Source organism: Ochotona curzoniae, unplaced genomic scaffold (assembly GCF_017591425.1).
Source record: "Ochotona curzoniae isolate NIBS_2020 unplaced genomic scaffold, NIBS_Ocur_1.0 contig_3190, whole genome shotgun sequence".
Classification (NCBI taxonomy): domain Eukaryota; kingdom Metazoa; phylum Chordata; class Mammalia; order Lagomorpha; family Ochotonidae; genus Ochotona; species Ochotona curzoniae.
Window position 1 is genome coordinate 18,084,000 of NW_024465751.1, and position 20,190 is coordinate 18,104,189.

At 33.8% G+C, this 20,190-nt stretch overlaps 1 protein-coding gene across 3 annotated transcripts in view; it reads left to right on the plus strand.

Moving 5' to 3' along the window:
• The window catches only part of CSMD3 (CUB and Sushi multiple domains 3), an 873,364-nt gene that overhangs the window by 827,011 nt on the left and 26,163 nt on the right, over positions 1-20,190 (plus strand). For all 3 annotated transcript variants that reach the window (XM_040979396.1, XM_040979397.1, XM_040979398.1), the window contains 5 exons: positions 1,694-1,870; positions 7,783-7,962; positions 9,779-9,952; positions 13,870-14,043; positions 14,850-14,923. In XM_040979396.1, the coding sequence (XP_040835330.1) occupies positions 1,694-1,870; positions 7,783-7,962; positions 9,779-9,952; positions 13,870-14,043; positions 14,850-14,923 (779 nt within the window). The remainder of the gene's footprint in view (positions 1-1,693; positions 1,871-7,782; positions 7,963-9,778; positions 9,953-13,869; positions 14,044-14,849; positions 14,924-20,190) is intronic.

Here is a 20,190-nt window from a genome sequence, read left to right on the forward strand (position 1 = left end):
GGCGTCTGTTTTCAGGCGTCTGTTTCTGACTCTCCCTTTTCTCTCTCATATGAATAAACAAATATTTTAAAAATGTAATGTTAAGGTAAATATTGCTATAACACAGCATGGGTATTATAATTCTATCTTTTTAAGTTTTAGTATTTCTTTAGTTTATACTTTGTCTAGCATAAAGTCTAAAATAAATATTGAAATGTACTTATAATTGTAATACTGTACATTATTTATCATATGTGCATGTATAATTACTCTGTTAGGTATTATCTCTTAGTTTGAACTTACAAATGATTTTTATTTTCTTTTTTAAGCTTTTTATTTTTTGACATTTTAGACGTGGTAACAATATTTTGGTAGAAGAAAAGGTGCAGTGATTTTATGTAAGAATTGTCTCTAGTAACAGAAAGAAGGCAAGCATCAAATATATTTTCTGTGAACTATCTAACATAAATATACTCAACTAACAAATACGTGGTATTTAAGCTTATCCATCAATATCTACTAAATGCCATGAGAATCACCTCTAGGATGTTGCACCAGATGAGCCACAGTCATAAATTACCTGTGTGATACTTGGCAAGTTAACTAATTTCCCTTGTGTTTCAGTTCTCTACTGAAAATTGATAATTTCAACACAATTTTACAGCATTGTGAGGATGAAATATTACTCTCCAGGTTTGACTGGCACAAAGTGACTGTTGAGGGGATGTTAACTATTATTTTATTAGATTAGGTCTATCGATACTGCTGAGAAATGACTGAGAACAGATGATTTTGTAGCCAGTACAAAGTACAAATGAACCTTTCTTCTCAGGCAATGCTAAATCCCTGGTTTTGTATAAACGTGTAAAATGTTATGCTTCCTGTCTATATACAATTGGACACATAGACATGATTTCTACGGATGATAGGCAAAATGAAATATTTAATATAAAGCAAGGGATAGAGATAAAATGTTGTTAATTATACTCCTTTTATATTCATAAAGATAATTTTCAGTTTTGTAAAGAAATAAAATGCCTTCTGATACTGCAGAAAAATTTAATACTTATTTGATATAACATTTTTTCTGAGATATTTTAAAGTTATGGTATTGAAGGCTATGAAAGATATATAACAGTTAATCATAAAGGCAGTTGTGCTTGCAATTACTCTGTGGCTAACACTGAAATATTAATGAAAACCATTACTAGAATTTAGCTGCTTGTCCCAGAAATATAGTTTATAGAGTCTGAGAAGTAAACCAATTTTAAATTTATGTAAACAAACTAAATTAAGTGCCTCTCATCTTTAAATTATGTAACTTATAGTTGCCCTCTGACAAGGACAAATGCAGGATATCTCAATGTGTTTATGTAACTTCTAGTTTTTTTACTAGTTACTTTTGAGTTATAGATTATGATACTTCTCCTCAGAAAGATTTTGTAGTACCCCAATGCAATATTCCTCAAGTAATTACATTGTAAAGTTTTACTGAGCTACTTACAAGTCATTAAAACTATCCCTTACGATTTGCATCCCAGGCATTAAGCTAATGTAATCAAAATAAATTCATCTCAAATTTCAATCACTCATCAAAAATAGTTCACTTCTTATTTTAGAGATATTTTTGTTTCTTTGGATAATTTGAAAGTCCTTAAGTTTTTTAAATGGTTTATCGGCATTTTTGTATACAACTGAACATTTTGTTTTACAGCTGTACAGTGTGGTAACCCAGGAACAACAGCAAATGGGAAGGTCTTTCGAATTGATGGCACAACATTTTCTAGTTCAGTCATTTATTCCTGCATGGAGGGATATGTCCTTTCTGGACCCTCAGTTAGACAGTGCACAGCCAATGGAACGTGGTCTGGAAGTTTACCAAACTGTTCGAGTAAGTTGCTTCTCAGTTTTTTCAAATTGTTATTTATATAAAAATGTTCATGAGTGTATAAATATGTATAACTGTGAGTTTTAATTAATGAGCCCACGCATGATTTTCAATTTTTGAATTGCCTTTCAGAGATAGTAGTGGTCTTATGTGTAGAATGTACACTAGTAATTTGAAAAATCACTTGGTTTGCCTAAATTTCTACATTAGCTGGCATAAGAAAGAGGAAGAAAATCAGCAGTGTTAAACATAGTGTGACAGAAGTTTAATAGTGATGAGTTAGCATATCAAGATTAGATTTCATTTTACTAATCTAACACATATCAGTAACATATTTGACTTTTAAAGGCATAACCATTAGGTGTTCTTATACTGGCATAATCTAAATAGCTGATTTTCACTCACTTGATCGATTAGAAACTGCCTGGTATTTCAAAGATTTTTCACTATAATAATATACTTGCTGAGGGAGATATTTGAAAAATGTATCATTCTAAAATTTATGTCAAATATCTATGTATAGAGTAAAACAGGATTTATTTAACCAACGATATCATATTCAAAGGATAAGTTGTGGTTGTTTAGGTTGTCTAAGCAAAGTACATATAACTGCAAAGAGGAAATGATTATAACAACTGCACCACTGTAGTGTGGCAAGTTGAGAGTGAAGGTCTCAGAAAAGCATAAAGTTATAAAGACTGTTCAAATGCATTTGGAAAATAGATTTAGTAGAGAAGTTATCCTTGTGCTCAATTTTTGGAAGAAAAAGTTTATGGAAAATGTATGTTATGACAAATGGCCTTGAAAATGCAAGAGAACCAAGAATTTCATGTGAATGTAATTAATATTTGAAAATTTACTCAAGGCCTTGTATCACTGGACACTTTGCCAGAAATAAGAATAAACAGTTCAGAAGCTATTTTGTCATTCCAAGAACTTTTGTCGTGTTAAAAATTTAACAGAGTGATTTGAAGTCTTTTCATTTGATTGATAACTCAGCAGCAACACACACACACACACACACACACACACACACACACACACACACATACACACACTGAGATTTTTGGAACTCTTTTTTAACCTCCACTTCAGTCACATGTGAAGATGTATTAGCTGTGATTTGTCTTGAACACCTTAATTTTAGAATTTTTTTGGTGGTGGTGATTAATGTAATTTAATAGCAATGTAAATGCTCCTAAGCCCCAGTAAGTGATGTGCTAGAGATATTGATAAAAGAATCAAATATTAGTCACATAAGTTTCCCCTACTTTTTTTTTATTCAACCAGCCTCATTGTTGTTGAGTTGGGAAACTGCTCATTTAATTGGTCTTTAACTCAAAGTTTATCACAATCTAAACTTCTTTCCTCTTTCAACACACATCTTTATTCACCTGCAGTCTGATGCTTATTAGACCCATGGCCAATGCTGCAGGTAGACATTTCTTGAAAATAATTAGGTTCCCCTGGATTGGCTGAAGATTGTATTGTGGAGTTAAGGGTGTTGCAATCCAGTATCACATGCGCTTCTGATGGGATTATAAATATTATAAAATATCATGTAATCAAATTAAGGTGCAGAAAGAAGATACTACATATCAGGTAGCTCAAAAATAATGCTTTTTTTTCCCCCCTCACAGAAAAACAATATATTTTTTGTGAAATTCAGACTGAGGCATCCTAAAAGCTAAGCCCCAGCTATGGAGATTGATTTTATGTTAATCTAACCTATCCATGTGTGACACGCAGAGCCACCATCAGTATCCCGTGACTGCACTGAACACAGTGTTTTGGGAGGAAATCCTAAACTATGCTAGGGCCTGGCTTGTAAGTGCAGTAAGGATTAACTTTCAAATCTGGAAAGGATTAACTTTCAAAAGAAAAAAAAAAAGTCACTCAGAATGGCTTTTGCTTTTAAAATGATCAGTGCCCAAGATCCTGTATCTGTGTTTTCACTTGTCCTGGAGACACCATGATCAACTTGAAGTCATACATAAATTAAGGCTGTTGTTCCGGATAAGAAACAGAAATGACCCTCACTATGGTTTTGTCACAAACTTAAGAATCTACAAAGATTTTTTTGTGTGTTTGTGGTAAAGAATAGGTCAAGGAGATGGGGCTTATATTATGCAAGAGAGGGCTGGGGAATACACCAGTGTGAGAAAAAAAAAAAAGAATCTAAATTACTTCAAGGAATGACAGCCATCATTCCATGTTGTGGATTCACAGGTTTGTACCTTTTTTTTTGTAAACACAAATGTCCATATTGCAAAGGTTATAGAAAGTAAACCCGTCCATAAAAACAGAGCCATTTTTTTAATCAAAAGATTAATCTGAAATTTGAACAAGATAAACAATTTGCCATCATTGTAAAAAATTGTTTTGTGGCAGTAGAATTGTTTTGATCTTTAACCAAAAAATCTGATAAAGAGCTTGTTAATTGCTTCATTGTCTATAGCAGGGAAAAGATGGGATACCTTAAGCATCAATTAAGAGGGATTTTATTATATAAATTCTATTGCATGAACAAATGAAAAAAATCTTTTTTAGATACTAGTAAAAATATTTGGCTAAAATATTCATAAGAGGATCCTATTTCATTTTAAAATGCATATTTGTATTTCATATATGAAAAGTCTCAAAGATCGCATAGAATGATCACAAGGTTATTTTATCTTCAATGTAGAAGCCATTTTTTAGATGTATTGTAAATAATGGTAAAGGAACTTATTCAATCACATAATAGACTAGAGAGAAAACTCCCACAGAATACATGCTAATCTTTAATTTTTTTAGAAAGTGGAAAGGTTTATTGGGAAAGTGAGGAACACAGACGTATGTTGGCCATGTCCAGGGACAGTGGGCCAGGAAGGAAAGGGTGAGAGATTGTTACCTTCTGTCCGGAGTTTGCCCACAGGGATCAAGGAAGAGCAAATGAGTGAGAGACCACGAGAGAGAATGTTAATCTTTAAAGCAATTCATATAGTTTAGAAAAATTGAGTGGAGAGTTTTATCATCCCTTTACATACTCAATTATATGTCAAACAAAAATTGCATCCCTAATAATGAGTTATGCACTAGATCAGGCACTGAGAAAAGGAACCCAGTATCTGTCTTTAAAAATTGTGTGTGTGTGTGTGTGTGTGTGTGTGACATGAGTTTAGTGATTTTGATGATTTGGGAATTTTTTGCAATAACTTACAGAACCCTGTGGTTTGCCTCTGAAATTTAGGATGAGGTCCTAAAGAGCTGTTCTGAGATTTAGCCTGAAAAGACCCAAAGCTTCTTTTTGTTGCTGAGAACAAACTGGTAGTGAATAAATTGACTTTCAGAGCATGTGCTATTTACAAAGACTGTTCCTGTTGGAAACTGCTTTTTTGGCTGGCCTTTGCTTCATTAGGAAGTCACCAAACCAGTCTTTCAGAAGCTTTTGTTGTCAGGCATTTCCCTCATGGTGCTGCAGTATTATGTACAACTCTTTTTTCGTGTGTCTGTAAAATAAACCCTCTGTGCTTTCCTTGAGCAGCTCGCTTTCAGCTCATGTGCCTTACAAACAGGCCGACCCTTCCTTCTCGCCTAGACTCTAATTCAATCTTAAAACACCCTGTAAAAAAGAAAAATTTGTAGGGGTTCTCTTCGATTTTATCTTTTTAGAAATGTTGGTTTAACATATAAAGTAATATAATGCATATGAGCATAAATTTGGAAAACAAATTAGTATACGAACAGTAATGAACATAAATTAGAATAGTATTTGGTTTTTCATTCAACGTAGACATAGCATTTAAGAAAATATTTTCCCTGTCAGTCATCACAGGAAGAACTCATTGTGGATACAAAACTCTACTTGGGAATCTGAAATATTCAGTAACTTTTATTTCAGCTGACTCTCCAGAAGGCCAAGGACTAACATATTGAATGCCTTGTATTATTGTTTAATTTGATTGTCATTAGCCATAGTTTTAATGCTTCCTAGGCATAGAATTTTAGAATAATATGGAGCAAAACTTTACGTTGATAATTCTTAATGGGAAATTAATAAGCGCAGTGTGATGGAAGTTCTGTTACATTCATATATTCCACAACACATTAACCTTTGTTTTTGACAAACTGCATCTCCAATATGTCAATACTGGGAAGAATGGCCATGTTTGTCACAATTGGAAGAATGGACTAGTAGCAGGATGAGATATTGAATGAATGGGAGTGGCAAGGAAGTGAAAGAGACAGAGAGTAAAATTTCCTTGGAAAAAATAAGTTACCTTGTATGACTAGAAAGACTCAGTAGGGGGAAAAAAGGCAAGTATATGATAGAACTTCTTTGAACTTCAGAAAGTAAAAGGTATTATTTTTGATTTAATCACATGCAAATGCTGTCTCAGGACAGTTACATGAAACTATAAAAACTGCATAATCCTAATTTTTGATATAAAATCTCATTTAACTTTTTAAAATTATTTATTGTGTTATTTGTTTTCTTTTTTTAAAAGATTTATTTATTTATTGGAAAGTCAGATATACAGAGAGGAGGAGAGACAGAGAGGAAGATCTTCCGTCCGATGATTCACTCCCCAAGTGAGCACAACGGCCGATGCTATGCTGATCCGAAGCCAGGATCCAGGAACTTCTTCCAGGTCTCCCACATGGGTACAGGGTCCCAAGGTTTTAGGCTGTCCTCAACTGCTTTCCAGGGCCACAAGCAGGGAGGTGGAAGGGAAGTGGAGCTGCTGGGATTGGAACCGGCGCCCATATGGGATCCTGGCACGTTCAAGGCGAGCACTTTAGCCGCTAGGCCACACCACCAGGCCTGTTATTTGTTTTCTAAGCTTTCTCAAGTCTCTATGAAAGTTTTGAGGAATTACCATAAAATATCATATTATTTTTATGGAATCACAGGTGTGAGAGCAGTAAAATTGATGAAACCTCATGTACAGAAATATCCAATGCTTACAGTTTCATGCTCTGTGACAGCCACTTCAGGGTTTCTAGCAGTTTTTCTTTGAATCTGTCTTCCGTAGCTCAAGCCCTCTGGGACCATTGATGGAGAACCGGTTGAGGACTTAACACTTCTTCCCATTTGCAGTTTGCCTCCCTGTGTCTTTAGATCGGGTTCTAGGCCTTTCTCTCCCCACAGCCTGGTATTACTAGCACTCTTTTACTTCCATATTCTTACAGTCATGCAACAGAACAAAACACAGGCTTTGCCTGTCTGAAATTAGCCATATAGCAAGGATTATGAAAGGGGAAATTTCTCACTCACCAACAACCCAGTTAGCAAATGAACTTAGGTGGAGCTGTTAGTTTCTTAACATTTGCCCTTCTGTATAGGTTGACAAATGTGGAAACAGAAAATTGATTTCTCTACCACCAACCATGTGACATTTTCATGTTTCCTTGGGAATTGTGTATATGTGATAAAATTACATTTACTACTGTATTCATTTTTTCATCTATTCAATGAAAATATTGCTTGTGGACACAGAATTCTATTTTAACATCCAGTTGAGCAACGTTGCAAAGAAGATAGGCTCTCCAATGAGCAAAGCTCACAAATGAGAAATTTAAATGATCTATATAGAAATATAAACTTTAAATGTTATGTTAGAAATCCAGTGGTTTCTCTTTGGCAATAGAATAAAGGTTATAAGAAATTACTGCATCAGAATCCCCTACAATATTAGTCTTTTCATGGACTAAATGACAGTTTCTGAACCATATGTATACAATTTATAAAATAAATGTTGACTATCAAGAGTTTTCAGGGTGTAATTTAAATATGTGTATGTTGTGTGATTAAATATGAATATGAAAACTAATTTTCTATACTTAATATTAAGTATGCCATATGTTTCCTACTTCTTTCTATGAAACCCATGCCATATCAACCCTCTGCTCTTCTAATCCAATACTGTTAGTAATCAGTTGTGGAGATCCAGGTATACCAGCCAATGGATTAAGATATGGAGATGACTATGTGGTTGGACAAAATGTCTCTTACATGTGCCAGCCAGGCTATACAATGGAACTAAATGGCTCCAGCATCAGAAGTTGTACTGCCAATGGCACCTGGAGTGGAGTGATGCCCACCTGTAAAGGTATGTTACTAATTTCAACATTTTAAAGTGCTAACTATAACATAATTCCTTATATTTTACCAAAAACATTGAAAAGTGTTTTTATTCTTTGCTTTCTATTTTGCAACTGAAAAAGACTAATTCTATTTTTAAATATCTTGTTATTTTTTACATATATAGGTTTTAAAATTATGTTTTGACAAAAATTATATCTTACTGTAAAGACAGTGACATTTACTGCAACCAAAAGACAAAAATATCTTGTACACAATCACCACTGTTTTTTATGTTGACAAAAATAACCTTAATGAATTTTAACTTTAATTTGCTGTGCCACCTGGATCAAGCCATTTGTCATGTAGAAAATAAACTTCCTACAATTTGAAAGTATACAGACTGAAGGATGGAACTATCTTTTTTAAAAATAATGAAGGAGCTTATTATTTCAAAGAATACAATGTAGAATTAACCTTTTAATCAATGTAGGCAAAGGTTATTTTTATTCTTTTACCTGATTTTTTTTATCCACTGGAAATATTTTCATTTTTTTCTTGTAGATTTTTATGATTATTTCTAGAATACTAGAGGTGAAAGGAACATGTTGTTTTATAATAATTTTAATTGGGATTTAAAAAAAATTTGAATTCAAAGTTTAATATCCCCCTAAGAGTAATATAACAAAACTAATTACAATGTTTTTGACTATATAGATTTGAAAATGTATTAACAGAAATTTTGTATTTTAAGGATTACATTTTACATTTGTTTATTCATGTTTCAAAAACATGTAATAATCAAGCCCATTAGTCCTAAACATTGCTATAAATCATGTTACAGTATTCCTCATTCTATTGTGTTTTTTTTATTTTAAAATATTTATTTGAAAAGTGGAACAGAGAAAGAGGTCACAGAGAAAGAGATCTTATATCTGCTAACTCAGTTTTAATTGCTGCAATAACTAGGGCATGACCAGGCTTAAATAAAAAGCCAGAACTCTATCCACTTGGGTGACAGGGACCCAAATATGTGACACAGCTTCTGTTTCCAGGTGCATTACCTGGGAGCTGGATCGGAAGAGGACCAGCGGGGGCTTGAATTGGCTCTATGACATGGAATACCGGTGTTGCATCCATCAGTTAAAGCTGCTGAGCCACAGCATTAGTCCCCCAAGCCTCAATTTTTTTTTTTAATTTTTTAAATTTTGCAGCGGGTATCCCTGTTTTTCATTCATCTCCGTCATCTTGTCTAACCTGTTTTTGCTTGAGGACAGCCTAAAACAGTTTAAACAAAATTAAGTTTAAAAGTTAAAAACTTAGTTATAAAATCTATTATTAGCTTTGAAATATAAATCTCAGTAGCTATGGGAACAAGTTTGAGCATTTTAATCAGATGCATGGTTTGATTTTCGATTATGTCAGAGAACCAAACTGAATTTCTTTGGTTACAATGCTGAGACAATATGTGGCCCAACAGCCTGGCTCTAGAGTCTAAAGGTCACTGGAAAAATGATCTCACATCAAAGCAATAATTAATCAGTTTTAGTATCCTAGAGAGAAGGTTACCCTCTGTTTGCCTTCTTGTAGATGTCAGAAAGCTTGCTGTTTTGTAAGAGAATCTGTGATAACCAGTAGCCATTATGTTGCCAAGAAAAAGTCACATCCTAGAAAGATTAATTCCAGGGATGTTTCAGGAATTCTACCAGGATAATAAAACATGTCACACCACATTGTCCTCCAAAGGTTAAATTAGCACATATGCTTCTTGTAATGATATTTATTATTTTTTACGCTCAGGACATTCAAACAGCTGTGCCTAATCTCTTTTAATGTAATTGCAGCTGTTACCTGCCCAGCTCCTCCCCAGATCTCTAACGGAAGGCTGGAAGGAACAAATTTCGACTGGGGTTTCAGTATTAGCTACATCTGTTCTCCAGGTTATGAGCTCTCCTTTCCTGCTGTTTTGACCTGTGTAGGGAATGGTACTTGGAGTGGTGAAGTACCACAATGCTTACGTAAGTATAATTTCACTACTTTAAAAATGACATAAAATTAGTATTGACACTGTGTTTACTTCTCATGTACTCCAAATGTTACAGCTCATCTCTGGCTTCCAATTTTCAGGTAAACTATTTGGTTAGCTTGTTTTATTTTTCAAGATTATTCCTCAAAGTAGGGATTGTCTTAGATGAATTTGATGAGGCAGTTATGCCCAGTTCTGTAATATTCTGTAATTTTCAAAATCTCTTAACTACTAGTTCCAGGTCATTTCACAAATTCATTCACACTTCTACAATGGCATTTGTCATTATGATTTTTGGATTATGTATATAAAATTACCTATGTAAGCATACAGATGGAAGATTATTACCTTATCATAGAGCCCATTGTATGTAATACCCAACAAGTAACTCACATTTTCATGATGCATAAATTATTTTGGTATGTGATGTGAACAGTAGCTGTTCAGAGAAACGTCTAGAACTATCCTGTTGTGGCTCTCATTTCCTACCCCCTGTGGGATAGATGAGCATTCTACCCATCTCCTATTCGTAACGTCAGGCATCAGGCTATTGGACTTCTTTACTCTCCTCTATTTTTGTATTTTACTGCTACTTTCCTCATCTACCATTCTGTAACACACAAATCTAACTTATTGAGTACTCAGCTGTTCTTTCAACTATAGCTTTTACATGTACCATTCATTGTATCTGGAAGTGTTCTTTTATTACTTTAGCATTTCAACTAAAACCCCTGTTCTGAGCATTACCTGCTCTGGTCTCTCGGTTAAAATGACCGATTTTGACAAGTGATACTGTTTTTAACATGTCATTTATTCTGCCTAACAGTCTCCTTTCATCCCGTCTGTTTTCTCTTTAAAGCACACTGTACATTCTTCTTATTTATTTGGACTCTATGTAAACATACACTCTGAAGGCATTTTTAAAAATGTTTGTTTTATTTGCTTGCTGCTCTATCCCTGTGTATAAAGGAGACCGTGGCAGCTATTTACTTTTATCATTGTAGTTGTTAGGCAGTATGATATTGCTGCAGGAATATAAAATAAATCAGTATTGTTGAGAGCACAGAATTATTTAGAAGTAATTGACTTAGTATAGAACAGTGAAAGAAAGAATCGACATTTTAATTAATGCCAAAAGACAGCTGTTTAACACATTCACATTCACCTATAATCTCAATGTCATTTTAGATACAAATCAATGTCATATTTACAGTTACAATAGTTAAAAATGAAAGTTCTAATTGGTAAGAATCTATCTAAAATGGCCTCAAAGAAAGACATAACCCATACTGCAAATGTCAAAATTATGAGCAATATTCAGGTTAAAATTCTGCATTATCGAAGATCCATCATAAACGTGAACAATATTTATAGTCAATGTATGAAAATAATAATGCTATTTAGAGTATATAAATTTTTCCTAAACTTGAAAAGACCACACAATAGATTGGGCAAAAAAGATAGATATTTCCTAATTATTATACTAAAGAAAAACTTAGATAACATCAACTCATGCTGAGGATTAGAGCAATATAAACTTCTATAAGCTATGAATTGACACAGTAATTTGTGAAAACTAGTTGCTGTTATTTAGTCAAGTTAAAGACTTGCAGTGTTTACTGTTTATAAATTTTATACCTAGGTATACGCCCTGAAGGAATTTTTGTAAATGTACAAAAATTATGTATAGCAGTATTGATTTCATAATAGTTTTAGTGGCAAAATGAAACAATTTAACCAGCACATATTTTAAATCTATTTTTGTATATTACAAACATGCATATTCAAAGGAACTAGCAGGTACTAAAGTTCAGAAAAGATGGACAGGAGAGAAATGACCTAATTTAACAAAGAACCAAATTTATTCATTTCATTGGCTTTCGTAAGGAGAAAATCTTTTTTCTTTAATTCTGTGTAAAATGTGACTGAACTAAAGCCATCCAAAAGGAAGCCGTGTGTCTCTAACCCTGATATCAAGAGGTAGTTTGATTTGCTACATGAAAATCCACAAATAGAAAATAGATAAATAACACATAGACAGAAGAGAAGGGCTAAGGGCAGAAGTGACTGAGGAGCTTTATGTGATTGCATCTCTAGCCTTGCCTTCTGTTGTTTTGGAAAGATACGATTCCGAGGAAAATGACACAGCACAAATAAATAAGGGAAACACTTTGAAGTACATTGTGAAATAACAGTGACAGAAACTATTTCTCAAGCTGAAATAGCCATTGATGATGTGCACAGGGGGAATTTATTTCATTCAAAGCATGCTTAATGTACAAATATTAAAAAAGTTTTCCTGCCCTGTATTGTGAGAAGTGCTGGATGCTAAATTGGAACCAGATTTGCAATATCTAATTGAAGGTTCAAGTTGAAAGGCAAAAAGCCACTGATCGTTATGTTTTCCTTGTGTCAGTTTTTGTTTGAAAGGTTCCTCTATTTTCTACTTTATTTTTTTAACTGTATTTAAAAGAAAAAAATGCTACAAGAGGTTTGGGAATCCAAGTTTATCCTAAATTGTAGAATTTCTGGAAATGATTTTTTTGAACACTGAGCCTCAGACCAAGTTATTCTACGATTAGGGTAGGCATACAGTCCCCTTGGCATGGAAATTCTGGGTTTATTTCTGCTCTGATAAGTATCCTATTCAGTGAGATTTGGAGTTCTGATGTCACTTTCAACAATGTGATCTGGACGCTGCTTTACGTAGTCAACCTTTCTCTTTCAATAAACACATGTAAGAGCATTTGCCCATTGCTGCTTGCAGACTTTAGAGGGAGACAAGCTTTCAGGTGTTAAATCAGCATGCTCTAATTGAGTATATTTTAAAATGCTTAAAATGATGCATTATGTATTAAAGCTTCTAGTATAATAATAAAACTTGAATGTATTTGCTCTTAGTTGCCTAAGATGTCTCCTAGAATCTAAAACATTTGATCTCATTTGTGTTCTACTCACATTGACATTATTTTTCATATTTCCTGTATCCAGAATACTCTCTTGAGCAAAACACTTTCTTTTTTCAAATGTTTTACATGTGATATACCACTTTACCACACACACATAAGCTAGTTTAGTTCATTAACCTTAATAATCCTTCCTCTGATATGTTTTTGTTCACAGGCTTTACTACATTCCCCACACATCCTTTCATTTTTATAATGTTCATTCCCCGTTTTTTATTCTCATACATATGTAAATTCCACAAATGATGTGTCCAAGTGCCTAAATCCATGCAGGAGAGTGTTTATCTTCAGCAGTTAGTAAATAGATGTCGAATGAGCTTATCTAATGAATGCATTTAAAAATCTTATCAAGTTGATCACTACAGTGGTTGTTGTAAACATGGAGATGCCTTGGTTTTGTATAGATTTGAACTCCGATGGCTGTCTTTTGTCTTAATGTAGTCAGCAACATTTTGAAAAGAAACTAATATGCTAGATTATATGTTTTGAGTATTCACAGTAAGATGAGACCAACATTTTCTGCTGTTAATTATGCAATATAGCCGAGTAATCGGATGAGTGCAACCAGGAACACTGTGGATTCCTCATAGCAGTTACTATGAATCACATGCCTTTTCAGGAGTACATTTCATCTTCCTAGAATATTAATACAAATATAAGATTTTATTCTCAACAAGATAAAACAACAAAGTATTGTTTAATTTTTTAAACGTCTACAAAGTGAAAAATACCTGTCATAATTTTTAAGTGCCCTATAGATTTTTTTACTTACTAGATTTTGCTGTAGGTACAAAGTAAAAATACAACTCTATTGAAATAGCTTATCGTGAATAATGCATCACTTTGGTGCAATATATAAATTAGATGTCACAGTTTTTTTCTGAGCTGTTTACTCTGCTTCATACTAAACCTTTGCTGTAGCTGTCATTCTTTTCACTTTCAGCTAAGTTCTGTGGTGACCCAGGTATACCTGCCCAAGGGAAACGAAACGGCAAAAGCTTTATATACCAGTCAGAAGTTTCATTCAACTGCAATTCTCCTTTCATATTAGTGGGATCAAGCACCAGAATATGTCAAGCAGATGGAACATGGAGTGGTTCATCACCTCACTGTATTGGTAATATTAAAGATTGATGGTGCTCAGTAATTTTGCAATTAAGTAATAATGACATTTAATGGTTTTTCTTTATACTAAGTTCTTAACTAAATAAAAAAATCAAAATTACAAGCAATTAGAATATAAATATTGGTGGAATATATGGCATTATTTTTAGCATTTAAGCTTCTAAAAATACTTGAGTATATTTTGTTGGATATTGGTAAAATGAAAAAGAATATATATACATATACCGTGAATAGGAACTGGCTTCAAAGTTGTATGAGAATATGTATTGATTTACAAATGTTTGTAAATACCTTTCTATAATCCTAAAATTAAATGCCACATGTTAAACTTATCAAATAGATTATCCTTCAAATAAACCAACTCAAAAATTACCAGTCCTCTAATTCTCATGTCTGAGTATCTTGCCAGTGTTAGTGAAATCTAAATTACTAAATTCTGTTTCTCATGAAAACTCTTAGTATTTTAAGGAAAATCTTAGCTCGCCATTTAGTAAGGTCCTTGGCTAAATCTTTTTGGCTTATGAATTTCTTTCACATGTTTTGTTTTCCTTTGTAGCTGAAGTTAATTAGATACTATGTTATATAAGAGAGTTCAAATTTTAAGAATTTTGTAGCATAGCAGCTCTAGTTTGCCTGACTTCTTGCTCCAAGTTTAATAGGCCTCTGTCCATCAGGAGATGCTATTAGATTTACATTCTGTTTCTTACCAAAAGCACTTTCATAAAGTACCAGATTGTTGAAAAAGTTTAAGAGAAATAACAGCCATTGTAAATTCTAAATTTTTAATCTGTTCCTTAGAACCCACCCGCACCTCTTGTGACAATCCCGGTGTGCCTCGACATGGATCACAGAACAATACATTTGGATTTCAAGTGAGTGCATAGTGAAATATTTCCATTCAGTTGAGCAAAAGCAAAAGCAAAACAAAACAAACAAACAAACAAAAACTAACCCAGAAGTCCTCTTTAATTCTTGTGTTTATAGGGCGGGGGGAGGGGGCAGGGGAGTTACACTTCTGCATTTATAAGCACAAGAGAAAAGATAACAGAAAATAAATGATTGGAAATAAATTGTGAAAAGAAAAATATGCTACAAGAAAAATGTCTAACTGAATACAGGAATGACAGTAAAAATAGAGATAACAATGAGAATTACAAAATCTATAAGTGGTACAGAGTTTGCAAGAGAAGTAATAAGTGAGTGAATAGAGGAGTACACCATGCAGGAAGATGAAGGCAGGTAATGAGGAAAGAATACAGAGGAAACAGGCTAAATACACAACTGCTGAGACAGAAAATAAACAATGTGGCACTTCAATTGGGCAGTTGTCATATATAATTTTAAATATTTTTAAACACTGACATTGATGTGAGAGATTTCTGTAAAATAATTGAACCAAAAAAGCTATCATATACCACATAACTGGACTGTTATGCTAGAATTCTGCAGCATGCCTAGTCATGTGTAAATGCCGTTCTTGTTCTCTCTTTTTCCAATTTAGATTTTATGTAGAGATTCCGCAAGTTTTATTTAACAGAGGTTTAAGGGCAGACAAAGTGCATACTGATTCTGAAAGGTAATAGCCAATTTACACATTACCAATTGCCTGTGTTGCAAGGTTTTTAAAATTGTGCTATTCTGAGTAAAGTCAGTATGAACCTGAAGAACATTCATTTCTAAAGGAAGGGCTCATCTAAGGTGCCATATTTTCATTACTAAAAATAGTTTCCATTTATCCACAGTTCAGCCACAGTGTGAAATTTGATTTGATTTGATAGCATTTCCAATTCTTCTCATTTGCTTCAGTTCTGTCCAGATAATACAGCATGTAAAACTGCACCTCAGCCCATATCGATTATCAATATTTTTAGAAGTCTTTGGATTCATATATCCATAAAAGGCTTTATTAATTGATCAAAACTCTGAATATGAGTAACTAGTTATGCAGCATTTGCCCTTCTTGTCAGACATGAAAATTTAAGCACAATTTGGTGTGTTATGATCACAGAGCTATTAGGTAACAGGATCCTGAGAGAATGTAAGTTTCGCTATTAGTGTCTGTGCAATTAAGTCAGACTAAAATAAAAAATATGTTTGCTTCCTAGCAAATAACCTTTGAAATAATGAAATTGGAAATTATTCAGTTTAGAAGAAGCCTACAAAAAATGTTAGAATCATGAACTGCATTCCAAGACTCTTAAAATTAGTAAAAATGTTACCACATAGATAATATAACCTTGAAATTCCATTATTTGGTCTAATAAATATTTATTGAATTATTATATGCTACAATAAATATGATATATGCTAGATGTCAAATATGGTAAAGACTTCTATTATATTCTATTATTTAAACAAATATTAATGTAAAATACATCAACTGTAAAGATCATATATTTACATTTAAAATATGCCATGGACGAGCACTTAGAGACATCAACTGTCTTATATGCACATGGCAAATTTGCATACAGACACACATATTAAATCTACTTAGTGCCAACACTATGAAAAATAATATAAATTTAATTAATACCAATCTATCAGTGGATTCCAAATGAATATATTCTGAAGTATGAAACATATCCTTTTAGAAAGTATTAATTAATTAATTAATTAAGTTATATGAAGAGTTGCAAAGGGATGGAAATGAACACACAAAGATTGAGGGGGAGAAAGATATATAGAGAGACAGGTATCTTCCATCTACTGATACAAATGGCCTCAATGCACAGGACAGGGCCAAACCAAAGCCAGGATCCTGGAGCTCCATCAGGTCTCCTACGTGAGTGGCAGGGGCCCAAATTCTAGAGCCGCTTTCTCCTTCTTTCCTGCAAATATTAGCAGGGAGCTGAATTGGAAGCAGAATAACTGGAACCAAACCCAGCCCTAATATAAGGTGACAGTGTCTAAGGCTATAGGTTAAGCCACTATGCCATAATGCCAGTTCTCAGAAGGCTTTTTAATCAATAGAGAAATAATTTTATATAAAAGAAACCACTTTGGGCTAGAGTAAGATTAAAGGCACTGCAAATCATGTGAGCGTTAGCCCTCAGGGGTCTTCTGTCCAGCACCCAAGACCACTGAAGGGTGAGGCGACAGTGCCATTCTGCAGCAGAGGCGCTGGAGGCAAACTGGTGGTGAAGAATGTCTGTTTATCTGAGAAATCAGAAGCTTATATAGGAGAAGGAGGCAGGCAGAAGGGTGATCCGACAGTGCAACAACATTGTGACTGGCTAACAGATGTGTCTGTTTCTGTACTCTCCAATGGAGTTAAAGGTCGGGAAGCACAGGAATTTATATCTCAGGGCAGTCTCGTTATTTGCTGAAAAGCAGAATGAATGTAACATTTGACTTCCCAGAGTTGTTTACAAAGGAAATCCTGTTAGCAAGGGCACGGAGTGCCATGTACCTGTCGCCTCCCATATGGGTTAGGCAGGTGGAGATTCACCCCCAAACACACACACACACACACACACACACACACACACACACACACACATCTTGGAATAGACAATCAGGTAGAACACAAAGAACAAGTACTCCTCACCAAAGTATGGAGGATTTCTCTGCATACCCCACCCAAAGCAGTATGGCACCTCAACTGTCAAAAAGTCATTGAAATGGTTGCAAGATGTTGTTAAGAGTGTACATGTAATTCCAACATATTGTTTACTCAGCACTAGGTCAATTGGTTCCAAAAAGTTATATATGGGGCTGATGGGACTTTCAACTGATCGGGATTTTACTATTTTGGCCTTACCATCAAATCAAAGAGGTCTCCCAAAGAAGGCGTTATACTTGTCTGGACAACAAGACACTGGACTCTAGGCTTGGTATATGCTCGCATTGAGGGAATCTCAACTGAACTTAAACTGTCCTTACACAACAAGGTGGAGGTATCCACCAAGGTGGGAGGATTGGGGGAGGATGGGGGGAATCCCATGGGAATCCCATTACCTACGGAACAATGGCTCATAAACACAATGTAATCAACAATGTAATCAATAAAGAAAAAAAAAAGTTCGTCCTGAGCAAAAGACTGAAAGTTTCCCAATATTTCAATGTAAATCCTACAACTGTGTCACTGTAGTATTTTTATAATAAAATGAAAAAACATTGTATTAAAAATTAAATCTATGGTATCTGGTTAATATTTTAAACAATATTTATTGTGACTTCAGAATATTTAAGCTATTGCAATGAGGAAAATCTTAAAAAGTAAAACAAAATGCATATAATCTAGAATATGCTTTGTGTGTAATATATACATTTAATTAATTTGCCCAAATTTATCCTCTAAAGAGTAAACAGAACAATTTAAATTTTGTATAGCAACAGGTAATATAACTGCACTTTGATGATAAATGAAATAGTCTTATATTGAATAATCAGCTAATTTTATATGAAATAATTAGATATCCTTCCTTATGTTTATCCAACATGTTTAAGCTGATAATTTTAAGTTGAGTGCACAAGGAAAATACAATCTGTGGCTTAAAATATCTGATTACTTTGGAGCAATTTGGGTCAACTTAGATTGATGACTTCATAGGACAGGTGGCAGCACTTAAAATTGCTGAGAAAACACACACAAGGAGATATTTTTCCCAAATTTTGAGCAAAATTTTTTAATGTAAGAACTAGGAAAAGAAACTCTGTAGAGAATGTAATTGTGCTTTGATGAAGGTTTTTTGGTAAATATAATGCATGCTCAAGTTTGAGAAACAAAGCCTCTAAAGAAATTGGTGACTGAAACAGGAAATACAAGATGAGAGGGAGAGAAGAGGACTACAAGAGAAGGATTTGGGAGGTGACATTCTTAGTATTTGGTGATTAACTGAATGACAGGAACATGAATTGGCAAAATATGGCTTTATTAAGAATGTAACACATAAGATGTCATAGAATCAATTTTACTAAAGAATGGACATAATCTTAGCAATATTAAAAGGTCAAAATCTTTAATAGCATATTGTACAACCTGAGAGAGAATGTAAATTGTGGACTCTGAACCACAGTTCCAAGGGTCTATCATACCACAACAACCAGAATGACGGCCCTTGATGTCATCAGTGTAATAGCGCTAAACGGAATAGGGCACCAAGAAATAAAAGATCTAGTAACAGGAATGACAATGTCATGGGAGACAGATCATGAGATAATTAGACGGATAAATGTTGTAAGCTGTGGATATTGAAATTCAATGTTTCTGCTATGGTATTGTTCTGAGTGACATTGACTACAAGAGAAATTATGATATTTAGTTGCAAGGATGCAAATGAACCTGAGGAATCAGGTTATAACAGATTCATGTCAGCTTCACATCACTTTGACTGGTGATAGTAGAGACCAACAAGAAGGGAGAAAATAGAGACAGTAATAAATACCAAAATTCTGTCTTGCCTTCTCAGATACTATTTGCTAGGGGAACTTTTAATAGTAGACGTAAATATTCCTTATCTTCTACCATTAATAGTGTTGTAAATTTTGTTAATGCTTCTTGGTAATATATTTTGACTAAATCACTTCCCTCCCAACGTATTGCCATAAATTAGACTAGCCCTTTCCACTTTAATCTCAAATGATAGTGGTCATCTTCGTGAATAGACTACCTGATCATCAATCTTTCAAATACCATTTCCTGCTATTTGAGACACTTCAGAATCTCATTATTGTGCAGACTTCCAACTTCTCTACTTATTATAACTATAGTTTATTTAAAACCTGTGTGATAGTTCATTATATATCCTATTTAATTTAATCCTTAAAATAAATCTGAAGACAAACAATATGATTTATAAATGAGAATTTGAGTCTCCAAGAGGAAATATGACTTATGAAAATAAAGCTAGTTGCAGAATTGGAACCACAAATATGTTACTTTGGGACCTTCTAATTTATTTTCTACAGCCCATTGCTTCCTACATTATCCATCAGCTCCCCTGGTCACTTTGTGAAATATTCATGCCAAACAATGAAATGTACTTTTGTGTTCATAAAACATGATATATATTTTAAGTTTCATATATAATACCTTCTCTACTTATATATTCTCATTCTCAAACTTTAATGTCTGTTGAAATCACCTGGAGGCCTTATTAAAACTATTGGTACCCACTGCAAGTTTCTGAATCCA